We start from the raw sequence: 20,687 nt of genomic DNA, 5'->3' as shown, positions 1-20,687 counted from the left end.
TTGCCCCCTTTGAGAGCAGGGATCATGACTGGTTCATCATTGGAAGCCCAGTGCCCAGCACAGTGCCTAATAATGTAGGCCTTCAGTACACATCTTAAGGATTTGTACAAATGGATTTTTTTCACAACCTCATGTCCCTCTTTCCCATCTCCCTCCACCCCACTCCCCAACATCTCTCTCTCCCAATTCTTTGCCCCAATTTATTTGCATTTTGGCACATACATACCATGTTATCAGGGCAGGAATATGAGCTCTGAAGTTGGAAACATGGCTTTGATGTTAGTGTCTTAAGTTTGTTTAATCTTTCCAAGCCTTGGCTTTCTCATCTATAAAATGGGAATGTTGATACCCAGAGAGGGGTCATTAAGGCAAAATTAAGGAAAGTCTAGATTAGATTTAGTGTCAAGCTGAGTAAATATTCTTCCCATCTCTTCTTTTCAGTTGTCATTTCCATTTTTTTAAATTAGGAAACTAGGTCTCTAAGAGAGAAATGATTTGCCTGAAGTCAAATGGCTCTCTCTCCAGCCATACCCTTTTTTCAGCGTTCTGGCCTTGGAGACCTGTAGTTTCTCCAATTGAACACTCTTTGTGAGTAGCCCCTCACTACTTACACCTGCCTTGGTGTTAATGATACCACCAGCCTTTCCAACTGCCCAAATCTGGAAACCTCAGCCATCCTCAACTCTTTAATCTTTACCTTGCAAATGGGCCATCCTCAAGCCTTGACATTTTGTCTTTTCAATAGTACAATCATGCACCACATAACATTGGTCCCATACAATTATAATGCTTTATTTTTCCTGTACCTTTTCTATGTCTAGAGACACACATACTTACCATTGTGTTACAGTCACCTGTAACAGGTGCAGCATTCAGCACAGTAACATGCTGTACAGGTTTTTGTAGCCTGGGAGCCATAGGCTATGCCCTGCAGCCTAGGAGTGTAGTAGGCTGTACCATCTAGGGTTGTGTAAGTGCACACTGTGGTGTGCACAAAACGAAATCATCTAACAAAGCATTTCTCAGAGGGTATCCCTGTCATTAAGCATGACTATATTTGAATTTATTCCTGTTTCTTCATTTCCACTGTCTTCGTTCCTCAGCATTTCAGCATGAGACTTTATCAGTAACTGATCTCTGTCAGAATTATCTTTTTAAAATACAAAATCAATCATATCACTGGTTTTTAGAGTCCACATTCCTTTACAATTGTGCTTTACTGCACCAGCCTTATCTTCTACCACTCTGTGTCATGTCCTCTACACTGGCCCCATCCAGCTTTTTGCTGTTAGGTGATCTCTGTTTATGCTGCTTTCCTTTTACTGATGAGAAAAACTCTGTGTCTGGTGAACTCCTACTCATCCTTGAAGACTTCCCTAACTTACCCCAATACAATTAGACATTTAATTCTTTAGGTTCCTAAATAGAGGCCAGGCACGGTGGCTCATGCCTATAATTCCAGCACTTTGGGAGGCCGAAGTGGGTGGATCACTTGAGGTCAGGAGTTCGAGACAAGCCTGGCCAACATGGTGAGATCCCTGTCTCTACTAAAAATACAGAAATTAGCCGGGCGCAGTTGTGGTGCCTGTAATCCCAACTACTTGGGAGGCTGAGGCACTAGAATCACTTGAACCTGGGAGGTGGAGGCTGCAGTGAGCCAAGACTGTGCCACTGCACTCCAGCCTGGGTGACAGAGCGAGACTCTGTCTCAAAAAAAAAAGTTCCTAAATAGCACTTTGTACCTACTTATCCTACTTATGTTCTACTACTTTTCACATGTGTATTAATAATTGCCTTTGACCTCTCTTCCCACTCATTGGGCAAATGATTTATCCTCTGTGTAAGACGAGAGGTTCAGCTAGACCATTGATTCTCAATGCTTGGTACACAGTCGGATCACTCTGTCCCAAACCAATTGTAGCAGAATCTGGAGATTCCCCACCAACAACCCCTACCCATCAGGGATTTTTTTTTAAACCTCCCCAAATTATTATCATATTGTGAGGAGAGTTGAGAAGCACTTGTGAACACATATTAGCACTGATTTGGGGACTACCTTATCCCAGTAGCCCAGTATATTTTAAAATATAAGATAATTGTTATTGGTTCTATCTTGACTCCATTCAAAAAAATTAGTGAATGAATAGATGAAAAATGAAAGTGTAATGCCTCTTGGGTTTTTTTTCCCCCCTGTATTTTTTTCCGCTACCTCTGGCATAGTATCTCACAATGAACTGGTTTGTTTTTTGAGAGAAGTTGTATCCCAGGTTGATCTTACAGTATTATGCTGTACTTTTACTTAATGCTGGATAAATGTTGGCTTTGTTTCATTTTGAACTGCAGTTACATTATTGGGATTTGTAAGATAGTAACTTTCTTCATTCATGCTGTCAGTTCTAGACAAATTAATATTTTATCACAATTTGTCCAGTGAAAGCTAAGTGATTGTTTTACTTTTGTAACTAAATTATGGCCCAGTGAGGTAATCTGTTCTAGTGCCATTTCTTTAATGTCTCAATTATTGACTACTATACAGAGAGTAGTCAATTCTATGTGTGATATTGGATCTTATTTTCAGAAGAAAATCATCAAGTAGTTAAGTAGACCTTAAGGTGACAGCTTGCAAAATGTCAGAGTAGATTTAGTCTATACCCTCTGAAAAATGTTCGTGAATATTAAGTTAAAATTTTTTGAAAACTTAATCTTTGCCTTTGCTACATTTTATAAAGATTTCCTTAGCTTATAATTTTCATAATTGGGAGGGATGTGTGGGAGTTTAAGGTGAGCATAAAGTCAAGCCATAATAGGTTGAAAAAATTCTTCAGTATGAAGAACAGGTAATACTGCATGAAAATATTTTTTAAAATCTATGCCTAAAGGATCTTCCAAATCATTAGCACTGATGTTCAGAGCTTGTACGTCTTTCAGTTATAAGGGCATTATGGTACTTGTATCTTAGAATTAATTTGATGTGAAACAGATTTTATTTTGTATGAATAAATAATTTGAAATGAAAATTCATAGTTTTGAAAAAGCCTAGGAGTTGTATTTTAATATTCCTTAGTGAAATAAGTAATTTGACATGCAGATTCACTTAACATCTTTTTTGAAGTCTACTTTATTTGATATTAATATTGTCATCACAGGCTTCTTGGAATTCCTGTTTGCATGACCTGTCTTTTTTCTATCCATTTTCCACCCTATTTGTGTCTTCATATTTAAAGTATGTCCCTTATATACATACATTTATAGACTTAAAAATTTATTCTGTCTCTTTTAATTAGAGTGTTGAGACCATTTACATTTAATGTAATTATTGATAAGTTTGGATTTAGGTCTATTTTGCTATTTGTTTTCTGCTTGTCCCATCTCTTTTTAGTTATTCATCTTTTCCTTCTTTTGGGTTAATTGGGTATTTTTAAGAATGCGATGTTTTAGCTAAAACTATTTGTATTTTTTAAATAGTTGTTTTAAGTAGTTGCATACGATCTTCTCAGTCTACTTAAGTTAAAATTACACTGTTTTCTTATGATGTATGGGAAAGTAAAGACACTGAAGATATTTACCCCTCTTTCATCTTTTATGCTATAGTTGTCATGTATATTACATCTACATGTAGTGTAAACCTCACAACAGGGTGTTATAATTTTTGCTTTGAATGATGATAATGTAGAATATATATAGAAATAATATAGAAATTCAGAAGAAAAGCTAGTCTTTAGTTTTTTTATCTACACATTTACTATTCCTGATGCTTTTCATTTCTGAAATCTAAGTTTTTATCTGGTATCACTTCTCTTTAGTCTAAGTAAGTTTTTAAAGAATTTCTTGTAGTGTGGATCTGCTGGTGACAATTTTGCCTTCAGTATTAAAGGATATTTCCATTGGATATATAGTTCAGATTGACAGTTGTAGAGACTCCAGATTCTGTTAGGTTTCTTCTTAAGAGTGGTGTTTTGTTAAGAGCAGGCAGTCAAGTTTGCTGAACTCTTGCAAGCTGTCTTTTCTTTGGTGGACAGCACCTGAGATCTCAGTTCAGTTCTTTTTGCCTTAGCTGGGCTGCATGGAGTCTGCCCTGCATGTGTATAGTTAAGAGATCAGCCAGAGACTTGGAACACAGTGCATACCTCTGCCCCCCACCCCACTTTGCGGCTCGCTCGTTTTTGGGAACTAAATAGAAAGTCAAGTAATAGATCTATGTATGCATACTCAGTTGAATTTCAGCAAAGATGCAAAGGCAACTTAATAAAGACAATCTTGTGAACAAATGATGATAGAACAATCAGATATACATATGCCAAGAAAAGCCTGAAAAAAAGTTGATTCATACTTCACCACATAAATAAAAATTAACTCAAAATGGATCATAGACTTAAATGTAAAACGTAAAACTAGATCTAGAAGAAAACAGGAAGTAATCTTTATTACCTTGAGCTAATCAAAGATTTATTAGCTACAGCAACAAAAACATGATCCATAAAACAAAAAAAAATTGATCATTAGTGGATTTCATCAAATTAAAAATACTCTTCATAAAACACTATTAAGAACATACAAAATAGCCTGGGATAAAATACTTGTAAATCATATATCTGATAAAGCACTTATATCCAAAATATATTTTTAAAACTCTGAAAACTCAATAATAAGAAAATAAACCACCTAATTTAAAAAAAGAAATATTTGCTCAGATACTTACCTAAAGAAGATATAGGGATGGCAAATTAAAAGATGCACAGCATCATTAGTCACTCAGGAAATGCAAATTAAAACCATAATGAGATACTACTTGCCCATTAAAGTGACTGAAATGGAAAAGACTGACCATATGAAGTACCGAGGATGTGGAACAACTGGAATTCTCATACCCTGCTGGTAAGAATGTAAAGTGGTACAACCACTTTAGAAAACAGTTTGTCCTACCCATGAGCATGGAATGTTCTTCCATTTCTTTGTATCCTCTTTTATTTCATTGAGCAGTGGTTTGTAGTTCTCCTTGCAGAGGTCCTTCACGTCCCTTGTAAGTTGGATTCCTAGGTATTTTATTCTCTTTGAAGCAATTGTGAATGGGAGTTCACTCATGATTTGGCTGTCTGTTATTGTTGTATAAGAATGCTTGTGATTTTTGTATATTGATTTTGTATCCTGAGACTTTGCTGAAGTTGCTTATCAGCTTAAGGAGATTTTGGGCTGAGACGATGGGGTTTTCTAAGTATACAATCATGTCATCTGCAAACAGGGACAATTTGACTTCCTCTTTTCCTAATTGAATACCCTTTATTTCCTTCTCCTGCCTCATTGCCCTGGCCAGAACTTCCAACACTATGTTGAATAGAAGTGGTGAGAGAGGGCATCCCTGTCTTGTGCCAGTTTTCAAAGGGAATGCTTCCAGTTTTTGCCCATTCAGTATATTGGCTGTGGGTTTGTCATAGATAGCTCTTATTATTTTGAGATACGTCCCATCAATACCCAATTTATTGAGAGTTTTTAGCATGAAGGGTTGTTGAATTTTGTCAAAGGCCTTTTCTGCATCTATTGAGATAATCATGTGGTTTTTGTCTTTGGTTCTGTTTATATGCTGGATTACATTTGTTGATTTGCGTATATTGAACCAGCCTTGCATCCCAGGGATGAAGCCCACTTGATCATGGTGGATAAGCTTTTTAATGTCCTACTGGATTCGGTTTGCCAGTATTTTATTGAGGATTTTTGCATCAATGTTCATCAAGGATACTGGTCTAAAATTCTCTTTTTTGGTTGTGCCTCTGCCCGGCTTTGGTATCAGGATGATGCTGGCCTCATAAAATGAGTTAGGGAGTATTCCCTCTTTTTCTATTGATTGGAATAATTTCAGAAGGAATGGTACCAGCTCCTCCTTGTACCTCTGGTAGAATTCGGCTGTGAATCCATCTGGTCCTGGACTCTTTTTGGTTGGTAAGCTATTGATTATTGCCACAATTTCAGAGCCTGTCCAACAATGATAGACTGGACTAAGAAAATGTGGCACATATACACCATGGAATACTATGCAGCCATAAAAAATGATGAGTTCATGTCCTTTGTAGGGACATGGATGAAATTGGAAATCATCATTCTCAGTAAACTATCGCAAGAACAAAAAACCAAACACTGCATATTCTCACTCATAGGTGGGAATTGAACAATGAGAACACATGGACACAGGAAGGGGAACATCACACTCTGGGGACTGTTGTGGGGTGGGGGGAGGGGGAAGGGGGAAGGGATAGCATTAGGAGATATACCTAATGCTAAATGACTAGTTAATGGGTGCAGCACACCAGCATGGCACATGTATACATATGTAACTAACCTGCACATTGTGCACATGTACCCTAAAACTTAAAGTATAATAATAATAAAATTTAATTTAAAAAAAGGAAAACAGTTTGTCAGTTTCTTAAAAATTTAAACATAGAGCTGCCATGTGATCCAGCCATTTCACTCCTGTACAAGTATCTATATGGATACATGCTTTTACTTCTCTTGGGTAAATACAATCTTGGGATTTACCATTTGAATATTTGGTATTTACCCAAGAGAAGTGAAAGCACGTGTCCATATAGATACCTGTACGGGAGCATTTGTAGCATCCTTATTTGTAATAGTCAAAAACTGGAAGCAACCCACATGTCCATCAGTAGGTGAAAGGATGAACACACTGTGCTATGAAATGCTACTAAATGAGCAGACAACAAAGAATTTTATCGAATGTTTTGCCACTGCCATAACATGGACTGCCATAACATAACCTTCTAGCCTCCAGTAACAGTTTTCTGCTGTCAACTTTGTAGTCCTTAAGCCAGTGTCACATGTTTAGAATTTTTGTTGTATCTTTGGTACTTCTGTTGCTGATTTCCATATCAGTCAGAATGAGCCAGGTTTTACTGTGATAACAACCCCAAATTTCAGTGACTTAAAAGTTTGTTTCTCTGTCATGAACTGTATGTCCATTGTGGGTTAGCTGAAAGTTCTGTTTTCTGTTATTCTCACCCTGAGACTCAGGCTGATAGAAGTCATTGTCTGAAACCTTCCTGGTTGCTGTGAATGTTGACTAATTTAAACTTGCTTGATATATAGGATTTGAGATGAATTTTCAAGCCAGACTACTTCTTTATTTTCATCAGCATTCGTTGACTGTCTTTTCATTTTAGCATGCATTAAATCTTTAGTGCCACCAATGGCTATGACTTTCTTTAATCTGTGGTATTAAAAAATATACAAAATATATTTCAACTTTTATTTACCTTACAATTGCTTGTTTTTAGGTGGGAAGTATGTTATTCCTGTTAGATAAAGAACCTGAGGTCCAGAGAGGGTAAATGGATTAGTATGACCATACAGCAGTAAAACTGGACTAGAACCCAGGATTCCCGTTTTAATACTTTTGTGCAAATTGGAGAAACATAACTGCACCATCTCTTTACACATTCTTTATTTTGGCAGTGTCTTCAATAGGCCGCGTTTAAGAGGCGTCTTGCACTCCCTGTTGCCAGTGGCTGGAACACAATGGATCACACAGGGGCGATAGACACCGAGGATGAAGCGGGACCTTTAGCCCATCTTGCTCCAAGTCCTCAGAGTGAAGCTGTGGCTCATGAATTCCAGGAACTCTCCTTGCAGTCCAGTCAAAACTTACCCCCTCTGAACGAAAGGAAAAATGGTGAGTTCAGCATGTGCAGTGGGATCTTTGATTTACAGATTTCCCCTCTTTGGGAGCCCAGTTTATTCCTGTTTGGTAGTAATATTTTGGTCAGTTCAGCAGTCTGTCATGAAGGAGAACTCTGTAGAGATACTGGATGGTTTTTAATAACAGGGAGAATTTCACTTTCCATCCAGTTCTTTCATTATTTTCCCAGTAAGTATCTTTGGTAGTGACGTTACCTTTGGAAATAAACTTTAGATTTAGCCATTTTAGCACAAGCAGATGATTTCATGCTGGAATGGCATTGGAAAGTAGGTTCCTGTGCTGATGCCAGGGAAATAGATTGTGGATATGACTACATTCTCCTCCCACTTTCTCCATCTCCAGTGTGTTGCACCTTAATTTCAGAAGTGGCAAAGCTATCTCAGTGATGACTAAGAAGAAGTCAGGAACTTCTTATTTGAGTATTTATTATATTAATGGGTATTGGATATAGTCATATTCTCAGTCTTTGGCTGCCTCATCGTTGTCTACAAAATGAATATTTTCTATTCATTATCTGTTCAGGAAATTTTCATCGCTCACAGAGATACTCCAGAGTCTCCAGAAGACACAATACTGTCAGTTTTTAACATAAACAAATAGAGATAGATGACATATACTTTTAATACTTAAGATACAAAATCTAACAAAGTAATGTTAAAATTTACAAACCACTCTAAGCATGCACATTAAAAAACAGAATTAAGGTTTTTTTCTGGAATTACTGTATCTTCCACAGTTCTGATGAGTCCTACACTCACAAGTATATTTGTAAATTTCAGTTTTTTAAAAGCCAGAAGAAATAAAACTGCTTTCCCTACGGAGTACCTCATTATGTACCTTGTCACTTATTTTCCTGGGTCCTGAGTGTTTTCCAGTCCTCCTACTTATTAGACTTACCTTATTTAGGAAAGTGGATTAAAAAAACCATACATATACCACTCTTCTTAGGCCTTTAGTACATGTCTTTGGTATGTACTTGTTCTCCTTCAAATAAAATGTGTTTTGCTTTGTATCTGAATCTTGTTGCTACGCACAGCCCTTGACCATTTTGATAGGTTTTTTTTTTTGTTTTTTTTTTTTTTTTTTTGAGACAGAGTCTCACTCTGTCACCCAGGCTGGAGTGCAGTGGCGTGATCTCTGGTCACTGCAATCTCCGCCTCTTAGGTTCAAGTGATTCTCCTGCCTCAGCCTCCTGAGTAGCTGGGATTACAGGCACGCATCACTATGCCCAGCTAATTTTTTGTATTTTAGTAGAGATGGGGGTTTCACCATGTTGGTCAGGCTGGTCTCGAACTTCTGACCTTGTGATCCACCTGCCTCGGCCTCCCAAAGTGCTGGGATTACAGGCCTGAGTCACAGCACCCGGCCAATTTTGATAGGTTTAAAGCAACATCTTAGCTTAGGTGCTGTCAAACCTTCAGGATGCTGTGGTTAACTCACTGGTGATGGCTTTTAAACCTTCCATCTTTTCTTTCTTTCTTTTTTTTTTTTTTTTTGAGATGGAGTCTCACTCTCTTGCCCAGGCTGGAGTGCAGTGGCACTATCTCGGCTCACTGCAGGCTCCGCCTCCTGGGCTCACACCATTCTCCTGCCTCAGCCTCCCAAGTAGCTGGGACTACAGGCGTCTGCCACCACGCCCAGCTAATTTTTTGTATTTTTAGTAGAGATACGGGATTTCACTGTGTTAGCCAGAATGGTTTTAATCTCCTGACCTCGTGATCCACCTGCCTCGGCCTCCCAAAGTGCTAGGATTGCAGGCGTGAGCCACCGCGCCCAGGTTAAACCTTCCGTCTTTTAAGAACCCACATTTACCTTAGACAGTAGCTGAGAGAATATAGCCACATTTACTGAAACATGACTAAGTGTGATCAGATTTACACAGTACACTTGGACCAGTATAATGTCCAAATTATTACCCTAAAAGAAAATAAGAGTTGAACTGTTACAAAATCAGAACACACAGTTGTGCACAATAATGGGTCTTCTGTAATGGGGAGGGAAGAGTGAGGAGACTTTATCCTTTATGGTCATTTACAGCAAAAGTTAATATGTATGCCAGAATATAAGGTGGCAAGCCCAAATATAGAGCAGTCTCCCCTTATAAACTTTTAAGGAAATAGATTAAATGGTAAAAATTTTAATTTATTAATGTAGTTACATTTTATGAAGCATTGCAATAATGTAGAAGGATTGCTTTAACCACTCTCATTGTTCATAAAACCATCCTACTCAAAGTCTATATGTGAATCTTTGTGGTCAGTGTTTTTATCAGTAGTAGAACCCCTGTGCATCATCCATCTAGCACTAATTTCCAGGGTGCATCTTCATTTCTGTCTCTTTGGTTTGAGTTACAGCAGCTTTGTAACATGTGCATGATTTGGCACTGAACATTTCTTTTTTTTTTTTTTCATTAGGCAAACATTTATTAAGCACTTAATATGTACAAGGGACAAGAGAGATGCATTTTTTAATATTGTCTTTGTTTAGTAACAGTCAAAATACCACACAGAAAATAATTTAAAACTTAACCACAATGTTATTATTGACCAATTGGGTTTAATACGTTTTCTTCAAAAGATGTTTGATATTTTGTAGGAGACAAAATAATTATTTAGCTTATGAGAAGATAGGGCATAATTTTGGAAATCCAGGCCTCTGAAGGATGGAGGTGCGTGTTTTAGACACAAAGAATCTTCCCGGTATCTTTGAATAAATCCATATTTGGTAGTACTGATTCTTTTTTTTTTTTTTTTAATACTTTAAGTTTTAGGGTACATGTGCACAACGTGCAGGTTAGTTACATATGTATACCTGTGCCATGTTGGTGTGCTGCACCCAGTAACTCATCATTTAACATTAGATATATCTCCAAATGCTATCCCTCCCGCCGGCACTGAAAATTTCATGTCTAAATCACAAGTACCATTCACAAAACAGTTTTTTTTTTTAATTGTCTTAGTTATATACTCACAATCTCTATAACATAATACTTGTTTGATTTGTCATTGGTTGTTACATTTTATGGGGTCTAGTTTCTGTTTTAGAATTTTGCCTTTTTTTAAGCAGATAATGTATTCATGTGGTTTAAAATGTTATGATTACCTAGTGAAAAGGAGGTTACCCTCCCAATCTTGTCCCTTACCTGCACAGTTACTTTCCCAGAATTAACTGTTACTAGTGTTCTTTCTGAGAGAATAATATTTGACTACTTTTTAAAAAGCAGTTTTTAAAAGGCTACTTTGTAACAACACCAAACACTTTGCATTTTAAGGTTCTAACTGGGAATAATGTATTGATTTTTTTCTCTCTTCCTTTTTTTTTCTAATTCTGATTAAAATATTTCTGTAAACCTGAAAATAGCTTGAAAAGAAGTTGGTTTTTAAGCCAATGTGTTTTCTTCAAGAGTCCTTTTTTGTTCAATATGGAGTAAATGAAAGAACATCTCATATTCTGAGAAACTGTGCAAAGACTCCACTATGAGATTGTTCCCTCTTTTCTAATAAATGACTTCAGGAAGTTATTATAGAAGCCTTATTTTATATTCAGACATATAATTTCAGGCTCATGATATATTAACCTAATTTGCATATACATTCCAAGGCATAAAAGGCATCCTTATTTGGCTGTCAGAAATCTAGGTTTTTGGGGAAATGCTGCTCAAAGGATACAAATTTCAGTTAGATGGGAGGAATAAGTTCAAGAGATCTATTGCACAACATGGTAGCCAAGGTTAATAACAATGTATTGTATTGAAAATTGCTAAGATAGTAGATTTTAAGTGTTGTCACCACGAAAAAAATAGTAAACATTTGAAATAATGATGTGTTAATTCAATTGAGCAATTCCACAGTGCATACATATTTCAAAAAAAAGTACATGATAAATATATATAATTTTTGCTGGGCGCAGTGGCTCAAGCCTGTAATCCCAGCACTTTGGGAGGCCGAGGCAGGCAGATCACAAGGTCAGGAGATTGAGACCATCCTGGCTAACACAGTGAAACCCCATCTCTACTAAAAATACAAAAAATTAGCCGGGCATGGTGGCAGGTGCCTGTAGTCCCAGCTACTCCGGAGGCTGAGGCAGGAGAATGGCATGAACCCAGGAGGCGGAGCTTGCAGTGAGTCAAGATTGCACCACTGCACTCCATCCTGGGTGACAGAGCAAGACTCTGTCTCAAAAAAAAAACATATATATATACGTATATATACACATATATGAATATATATATACATATACGTATATATGTGTATATATACGTATATATATATATAATTTCTGTCAGTTTCAAAATAAAAGCAAATGTATTAAAATTTTTTTAAATGTAAGTTTTTGACAGTTATGTGAGCAGAGTATATTCACATCAAGTAATATATAGATGAAAGGACCCTAACATTCTTACTTTAATGATTTTTTTCAGGCATGTTGTTCATTTTTTAGGTCTTCTTAATGCAGTGTTTAAGTCATACAAAATGCAGGTGTTGGCATCAAAATTAATCAATACAAAGTACTGTTTAAATATTATGAAATAAATAAGTTCAGATTTTTTTGGTGATTGTGTTTTATTGTTATTCCTAAACATTTGAATTTCACTTATTAGAATTATTTTCTGTTGAGGGAAAAATGGAGATATTTCAGTTTGGGATTAGTGTCTAAAAGGGTAATATATAATAGTTTATAAATACACTTTACAAGGAAAATGAAGTTGACGTTTAATGATTCCAGGATCTTCCCTTGTTTTACATTCATATTTCTGTTACTTATGGTAGTGGAGCGGCAGGATATTCCCACTACTGGAGCACATAGGGGAGATACTTAGTAAAGAGAAACTGGGATTTTCCTTTACCCTTGAATGTGACCAAAATAGTACCTCAAAGTAAAGCAGCCATATTTAGGCAATTAACTTTTCCTAACAAGTGAGGCCTTAATGAAGGAAAATGGATATGCAGAAACACATGCATAATCTACCTTTACTAAAACAATGCATATACAGGGGATTGAGCTTCATTTTAACATTTTAAATACACGTTAGATCCATCTTTCTCACGATTTGCATTCCTTCACATGAGCAGACTGGGAATAAAAAGGAAACCAGTCAAAGGAATAGGACTTTAGTGTTTAAATTGGAAAAGCTCAACAAGGAAAGACAAAGTGGGTAGAAACAACATCACTGAAAGAGCTGCAGCCCTTTGCCTGTGCCTACACTCTGAGGGGACCCTGCGGGAGAAGCTGTTCCTTCCTGAGGTCGTGTGCAAGACTGGTAAGCTGACAGGCAGAGCAACCCTCAGGGATGCTGGCTGGTGAATTTAAGGTTTTAAGTCATTGCCAGTATTATTACAGAGTAAGCAGAGAAGTTAATATAGATTTTCATTTTTAAAAACTGTTTGGTATTTTAATACTTTATGGTATGTCTTGAGTCCAGGTACTTTTAAGGTGAGGAGCAGTCATGTTGACATGGTCACAGAAATAGCACAGGCCAGCTGATCTAGACTTTTGTAAAATCAGTATCATCTACCTCCCTCTTCCTGAACTAAAAGGCTTTTTCAAACTCTGTTCACTATGAAGTAGTCAGTGTGTTTTAGGCCTCAATAAAGAGGAATGACATTTGCCGTTCTTATTTTAAGCTTCGGTATTACAACGTTACTGCAGTTGTTAGGGTTTTGAGCTTATAGTCCCATCTTGAAATCTTTTCTTCTAAGATTTTCCATCCATTAAATTTATCATACGGAATAATTTTAGATAATCTGTTTTTCAGTTCTTGAAATGATCACTTACTAGAGAGAAAATAATTTATTCAGAAGTTTGCTGCACACAGGAGAACACAAGATGGCTCTTTGCTTTGGTTTCAATACATGTATTAACATATTTGCAAACAGTCAGGTGAACTTTGCCTAGCCATGGAACCCAGCCAAAGAAAACTGCTTGCCTCACACCATAGAAAATGAATGGCATATATTTAGAGCTGGCCTTTTTTGGGGGTTTCGCTTTGAAAGCATTTCCCTGCTTCTCATTAACCTGCTAGGCTTACTGTCATTCCAAGTATCTGGAAATACACAATGGCATTGAGCATTTGTCTTGGGCAAAACTGGGTTCTTGAGGCCATAGGTAAGCTGGTATAATGAATGAATGGAGATTGGTGAGGGAGAGAGAGGAAATTTTTACTTTTCTCTGGAGCAGATAGCCAGACAGAAAGTTGTCATAGTGTCATAAACGAGCAGGAAACAAATAGTTGCTCAACAGCCAAGACAGAGCTGTGGAATTCTTGCTTTCCCTTTCTATAACTGGAAGTATTAGAAATGAATAAATTTCTCTAAAATCTTGTCGTTGGCTTTGGTGTTAACATATTTAGGATCTGGAGTGTTTCATGTAATTCTCAAGGACATCAATAAACATTCTGATAGTAGCTTGTTTTCTTGCTTTCAGGAGTTAGAGTACTTACACTGAGAAAAGAAGTATATGCTCTGTGAATATAATTTTCCTTAGTTGTTTTAAATTAATATTTTTAAAAATTGGGCTTTGGGATTTATAGTAAACACAATTATAGTTTTAAAAGCAAGCTGTAAGCCTCCCGACAACTGCAAATGAAATTCTTAATTGTGGCAGCTCTCATACTCTTTTTGTTTGTGAAAATCTCTTGAACCCTTCAAAATGAAAAAGAAGCCTTGTAAGTACCTTAAGGGTGAGGTATTCTCTTTCATAATAACCTTTATGATGTCTCCTATTAGTATGTTTTGATTCACATTGTAAATAAGCACCTGTAACCCTGTCTGCCTTCTATTTTTCTACTCTGAGTGTCTTATTTAGACAGTTTTTGTTGTTACTGAGGATTTTGTTTGCTTCAGTGCATTGCAGAACACACCCATGCAGTGTGTTCAGAGCAAGGGAGGGGGCTGTGTGTGACTTTACCTTCTCCCATTTGTAGCTGGCAGTGAGTTTGATCTCCTGCTGGAGTAGCAGCATCAGAATGCTAACATGGGCTTGCTTTAGTTATCAATAAGGGGGTGGATGAAGCTTTGTGCATCAGCAAGATCATGGACCCCATTACAGCACCCCTGAAGCTCATTTTGAGTAATTTATTTAGTCTTTAAATTGTGTCCTCTTGTTGAAATACCTTTGGGGCATCACAATTAACACATTTATTAACAGTAAGATTTAAAACATAATAGTAATGAGCAGTTTAAACCGATGATGAGACCACATCATCTTAAACTTGTTTACTTGTTTTATGTTTACGTAACATTTTAGACGACTTTTCTATAGTTACTGAAGTCACAGAAGTACATTATTTCTATATAGATTGAGATAATTTTCATAAAAGTAGAGCCCACCATGTCATTTATATTACACATTGGACCAGTGAATAAACTAAAACAAATTTATTAAGAAATAGTCCTTGCTTTTCCTCAGAAAGCAATTATGAAAGATAATATACATAATATAAATGATTAGTTTAATAAGTATGACTCAACTGTAACCTCCTAGCTACTTAGACCTCACAAGACTTTGTGGAATTAAGTAATTAGTTTATAATTAGTTCCTCTGCTGGGCTGAGAGACTTAGGAAAATTAAAGTGGGGCTCCGTTTACGTATGTCTGCCACGTAACTCAATCACAAGGACCTCTTGTAGCTAAAAAAGAGAAAAGATAGTTTTGGGCACCTGTTCTCTACCATACCTATAAAAGAGCCTAATAAATACACGGAATGTACTGGAAAAAAGTGATCCATGACAATTTTTCTCCGTTACTTAGCTTATATTTTAAGACATCAATAATAAAGTACTCTTGTGACAGAAAACAGTAAGACTGATATGTTAAAGTAACGTGTTGGAATTTTCTCTTTGGCTTGTAATTAATAATTACCTAGACTAATTAGCAAATATCATGTTTTTCTGACTCCTTTACATTAATCCGTACGTTGGCTCTCCTGCCCTCACCGACTGCCCTCACTATTATTGACAGGAAATGTAGTCTTTTGGGAGTCAGGACTTCAGTCTCCTCTGCTGACTCAGTCTGTGAGCATGGGTAAGTCTAAGGCTCTCTCTGTGTCACAGCTTGCCCATTATGACATCTGTACAGCAGCCTCCAGCCCATGTGTCTCCCTGGCGGCCCTTCCTCATTACATCATGTGTTCTTATATCTCATTGTCATGTTTGCCATGTGCTATTCATTGGGCAGCAGAAACAGAAAGAATGGAAGATAACTTCCATCTCAACTAACCAATGGAGTTTTCCTTAGATACAAATTAGTCGTGTTGCTGTTTAATACAGACCTCACAGCTGTATTAGTAAACATACTTGCCAGCTCTCTCAATTAGTCAGACTTTCCTGCCATATTTAAAGAAGAGAGTAATTGACTTGTTTGTTATTCTCAAATATAATGTGTCTGATTTAGAATATGTAGTTTCTATTGATGGTTTTTAAGGGTTGGCAGGTATGTGTTAAGATTTTTATGATAGCATCAAACTGTCAGCTAAAAGATAATTTTCAGCTCTTTTTAAAGCCCAAATTCATATTTTTATGGTATTTGTGTTGTCGTTTTCATTAAGAAAATGCTAATCGTTGGGTGTCTATTTCACCAGTTAAATTTTTGATATATGGCCTCTGCGTTTAATGAAGACATAACAAGAAAAGCAAAAAGTCTGATTCACGGCTTGCCTTTGGTTCTCATAGTCTAAGTTTAAAAACTGACAAGTGTTACAGTTGGTCAGCACTCTCTGCAGATTTGCGATTCATAGCTACAAAATAGAGAAGACCCTCTTTGACAGAAGCCTTGATCCTGACATAGCAGTTAAGAAGAATGTTGCTTGGACTGCTTGATCAAACCACTGCCACGTATTATAGGAAGGAAAAGTTTGCTGTATCAGAATACTCCGCTCTCCCAAAGTATGAAAAAATTGATATTTCAAGAATGGAAATGATACTTTTTAAAATTATTGTTAGCAAACATTTATTGAATGATCATTGTGCCTCTTACTCTAAAATAATTCCTGGATTTTTAAGCCTCTAGTACAATGTTGAAAGTTCATGATGTAGTATATTCTCATAAACTTGTTACACAAAGATCTTTAAAAGACATTTCCCTGACTGTATACAGAAAAATGATTGCAGATGATTCTTGTGGATAACTGAAAAAGAAGAACCTAGTTTTAAAGAAGGAGGGCTGTAGAGTTAAGCCTAGCAAGAGCCTGCTCTGTTGCACTAAATGTGTGGTGGCAGGCCCCTCAAAGCCGTGGTTGGAATAATCTTACATATTTCTCCTAGATTGTTGGGAAGATTGAATGAAATAAAGCATCTAAAGTGACTAGCACACATATGGCACATCTTAGGCTCTCAGTACATGTTTTAATTAACCAGTCTTGCATGCCTGATGTGAGAATACCATGATGGAGGCACCAACTTTGGAGCCACCCTAAGCCTAGATCTTAGCCACACCATTACTAGCTATGTGAATTTGGACCAATTAGTTACCTTCCCTTTGCCTCAGTGTCCTTATCTGCAAAGTGGGGATCACACTAGTATTTGTTTCATAAGAGTGCTATGAGGGTTAGATCAAGTAATCTAAATCAAGTATAGAGAATAGTGCAAGCACATAATTAGCACTTTATTAGTATGTATATTTTGAGAATGCAGTATCGTTAACCCTTGGACAATGTAGGGGTTGGGGCACCGACCCCCGTGCAGTAAAAAATACACGTATAACTTTTGGCTCCCTCAAAACCTATCTCCTGATAGCCTGCTGTTGACTGGCAGTCTTCCTTATAAACAGTTGATTAACACATATCATATATGTTATATGCGTTATGTACTGTATTCTTAGAATAAAGTAAGCTGGAGACAAGAAAATGTTATTAAGAAAAATCATAAGGAGCTGGGTTCAGTGGCTAACTCCTGTAGTGCCAGCTATTCAGGAAGATCTCTTGAGCCTGGAGTTCAAGACCAGCTTGGACAATATATAGCAAGACCTCGTCATAAGAAATAAAATAAAGGAAATTATGAGGAACACATATCTACAGTATTTTACTGTATTAATACTGGAAGTTTACACAGTCTGTTTATAAAATGAATCATCTGTCTGAAATGGTGGGCAACCGCAGTTGCAGATCTCAATCTATGGTACATATCAAGCAATTCAACTTTTTCTTCTAATGTCATGACTTTTTTCTGCTTCTTGGGAGCACCTCCAGAATCACTAGTGGCACTTCGTAGGAGTCTCATTATGCACAGTTTAAGGTACTGCACTAAACATGATGAAAAATATGTGAGAACGTCAAGAGATTACTTTTTACTTCGATGTGCAATTTCCTGGAGAGACAACTGCTCACGCGGAGATGATGAGCATCACTTGGTGTTTTAAGCAGTACTCGCAGCTCTTGAGCTTCACCATGATAGCAACAGGAGGTGACTGCAAAATTGTCACAGTAGTACAATATCCACTACAGTTGATTTATGTTCATTTACATTGCTCAACTATAAATGGTGCCACGTATGGCCTGTATGTGTATGTAAGTTTTGGTAAATTTTAACTTTTTATAATAGATTTGTGTATATTTTATGGTAGTAAATGATAAAAATAGACTAGTTTCCACATGTATTTTATACATTCACAACATGCCTAACTTTTTCTTAATTCTTTTGATATTTCTAGGCTATGTGGTTCATCTGAGCTTTTTGAAATTTTCACACATCTCCAAAAAATTTTGCAACACATTTATTGAAATAAATCCAAATATATGTGGACCCATGAAGTTCAAAGTCACGTTGTTCAAGGGTCAACTGTGTTTTAATTCATACTAAGTCAATGTAGTTTTTCAGAATTTTCACCATGATGTTTTATAACTTAGCATTTCTTTCAGTCGTCCCAGTAACTTCTGCTCCCATTTTCTACAAGTATTTCTTTTTTAAAAAGGCAAAATGACATTCAGTTTCTTAATGTCTCACCATGTACCTTCATAACATTTGAAGAGCAGCTTATCTGATGAGTGCTGAGAGGGCAAAGGCAGTGGGCACTGATTTCCCATGAAGTTCGTCTCTTGTTGGTACTGCCAGTTCCCACAATCCTAGCATTCTCTGGGCATCAGTCAGTGTCTACAAAAAAGGATTTTCAAATATTAAAGCATGTGAAAAGACAAACAGGCCAAAACTCAGAGCTCTCTAGGGACTATGACCTCCAAAACAGACTCCATTCTGACATTTTCACAGGCTACTTGAAGGAATTCCAGCAGGGTTGTTCCATTTGGTAAACTCCTAAACAAACCCTCTGTCATCGAGGACTGATTTATAGAATTTTCTCCTTATGTGCTTGTTCTGAAGAGATTAAGATAGTAGATATGGTTGCTGAGACTCTTTTAAAAGTCATTTGATATATATGATAAGTACTATACAGAAGACTTTTGGTATTTTGAAGTAATAAAACAGTTATTTGTAATGTTTAAAGAGATTTTGTGTTCTGAGTTGTCTTCTAAGTTCTTTTTCTTTTTGATTCCAGGAAATCTATGTCATAATCACATCTCTAAATTAAGTTTTTTTTCATTATAAACCCAATCATTTAACAAAGAAATTGAATAAATTCAGAAATTATCTTTGTATAAACAAGTATGTTAAAAATATGTTTATGCATATATATAAATATATACATATGATATACATATATCATATGTTTTACAATGACCTTTAGAATATGTGAAACAGAAACAGTTCCAGCGTCGTAGAGTATTCTTCTATGAAATCTTGGTGTAATGGCAGCTGTTTAGATGATGCTGTAAGGTCACTAGAGGGGGTGGATCTATAAGTTGTTTTTCAATTAATCTGGATCCTCTTAAAATATTTTATTGTGTATTTTTATGCATTTCTTTTTTTAAAAAGAATATAATGCTAAAAATAAATGAGAAGGGCAGAACCCAAGAGATTTGGAGCCTGGAGAACTTAAGGAAATGGGTAATTAGGATTTATTTGGCTTGTAGTTGTCCTTAACTGCTAACAGCCTCATGGTGGTCTCATCTGAAGTCTGTGAGTGGCATGTATGAAATTCTAGGGTGAACGGCATTCCACATTGGGAGGACCAGATTTGTTGGGGAATTTTTGTATGGTTTGTTTCCTTCTTCGTGTGTTTCTTTTTAATCCTTTAAATGAATTCTTTAACTGAATTAACAGAGTTTTAACTGCTAAATAAAAGTCCTATACAATCAAAAATTTCTTAAGATTTGATATCTGATTCTGTTGTAGGAATGTAATATATTTTGGGAATGAGTTTAAAAATGGGACACAGGCAAGTAAATTGATTTATGATGCTTTCAACCAAGCTTCACAAAATTAGTACTAAAAATAAAATTCATGTTATCATATTCTAATAACCTGTCGTAAACCTAGCATATTTTAGGTCTCCTTAGTGGAAAAAAAAGAAAGGAAATGAAAGTGAAATAATAAATTGCTTAATTGGTCAAAATTAGTTATTGAGTTATTGACTGTACTAGAGAATTGTGTGGCTCTTGATTGATGTTTAAAATATAAATAAAATGTGTATGCTGAAAAAGATAAATGTGTGTGTTACTGTTTCTCTCAAGCCAAGAATGACAGGGATATTTAACTAGACATGATCTTAATATGAAAAAGTATTACTTTTCTAGTATGTTTTCTAACAACTTTTTTATCTCTCTATATTTGTTAGTCTCTTCATCTTTTTCAAAGAAATGAAATTTGGTTAAATAACAATTTGCTGAACCAATGAAACCTCTGGTTGCATACTTTTGTACTTGTTTGTGCATAGAAATCATGTGGCTGTTTGGATTGCTCAGCGCTTTCTGAACCCTCAAGAGAAGGAAAATGCTTGCACCTTCAAAAAGCTGAAGATTTTATTTGAATACCCAAATATTATAATTTGAAGGATTTTCTAGATAATGGAATTTAAACTCATATCAAGTTAGGACTAAAAAAATTTTAATTTGAAGAAATTCAAGAACTTAGTCTTAAATTATAACTGTCAGA

General features: G+C 36.2%; 1 protein-coding gene across 11 annotated transcripts in view; it reads left to right on the top strand.

Moving 5' to 3' along the window:
- The window catches only part of MRTFB (myocardin related transcription factor B), a 195,808-nt gene that overhangs the window by 63,398 nt on the left and 111,723 nt on the right, over positions 1 to 20,687 (top strand). For 6 of the 11 annotated variants that reach the window (XM_054454925.2, XM_054454922.2, XM_054454923.2 and 3 more), the window contains one exon: positions 7,465 to 7,681. In XM_054454925.2, the coding sequence (XP_054310900.2) occupies positions 7,528 to 7,681 (154 nt within the window). In that variant the 5' untranslated portion in view covers positions 7,465 to 7,527. Of the gene's footprint in view, positions 1 to 7,464; positions 7,682 to 15,666; positions 15,730 to 16,285; positions 20,242 to 20,687 lie in introns of those variants that run through there. The other 5 variants (XM_054454931.2, XM_054454929.2, XM_054454930.2 and 2 more) reach the window with 1 other exon arrangement.

This window comes from Pongo pygmaeus, chromosome 18 (assembly GCF_028885625.2).
Source record: "Pongo pygmaeus isolate AG05252 chromosome 18, NHGRI_mPonPyg2-v2.0_pri, whole genome shotgun sequence".
NCBI classification, from domain to species: Eukaryota; Metazoa; Chordata; class Mammalia; order Primates; family Hominidae; genus Pongo; species Pongo pygmaeus.
The sequence above is the reverse complement of the archived record's forward strand: the minus strand, read 5'-3'. Positions and strand labels throughout refer to the sequence as shown.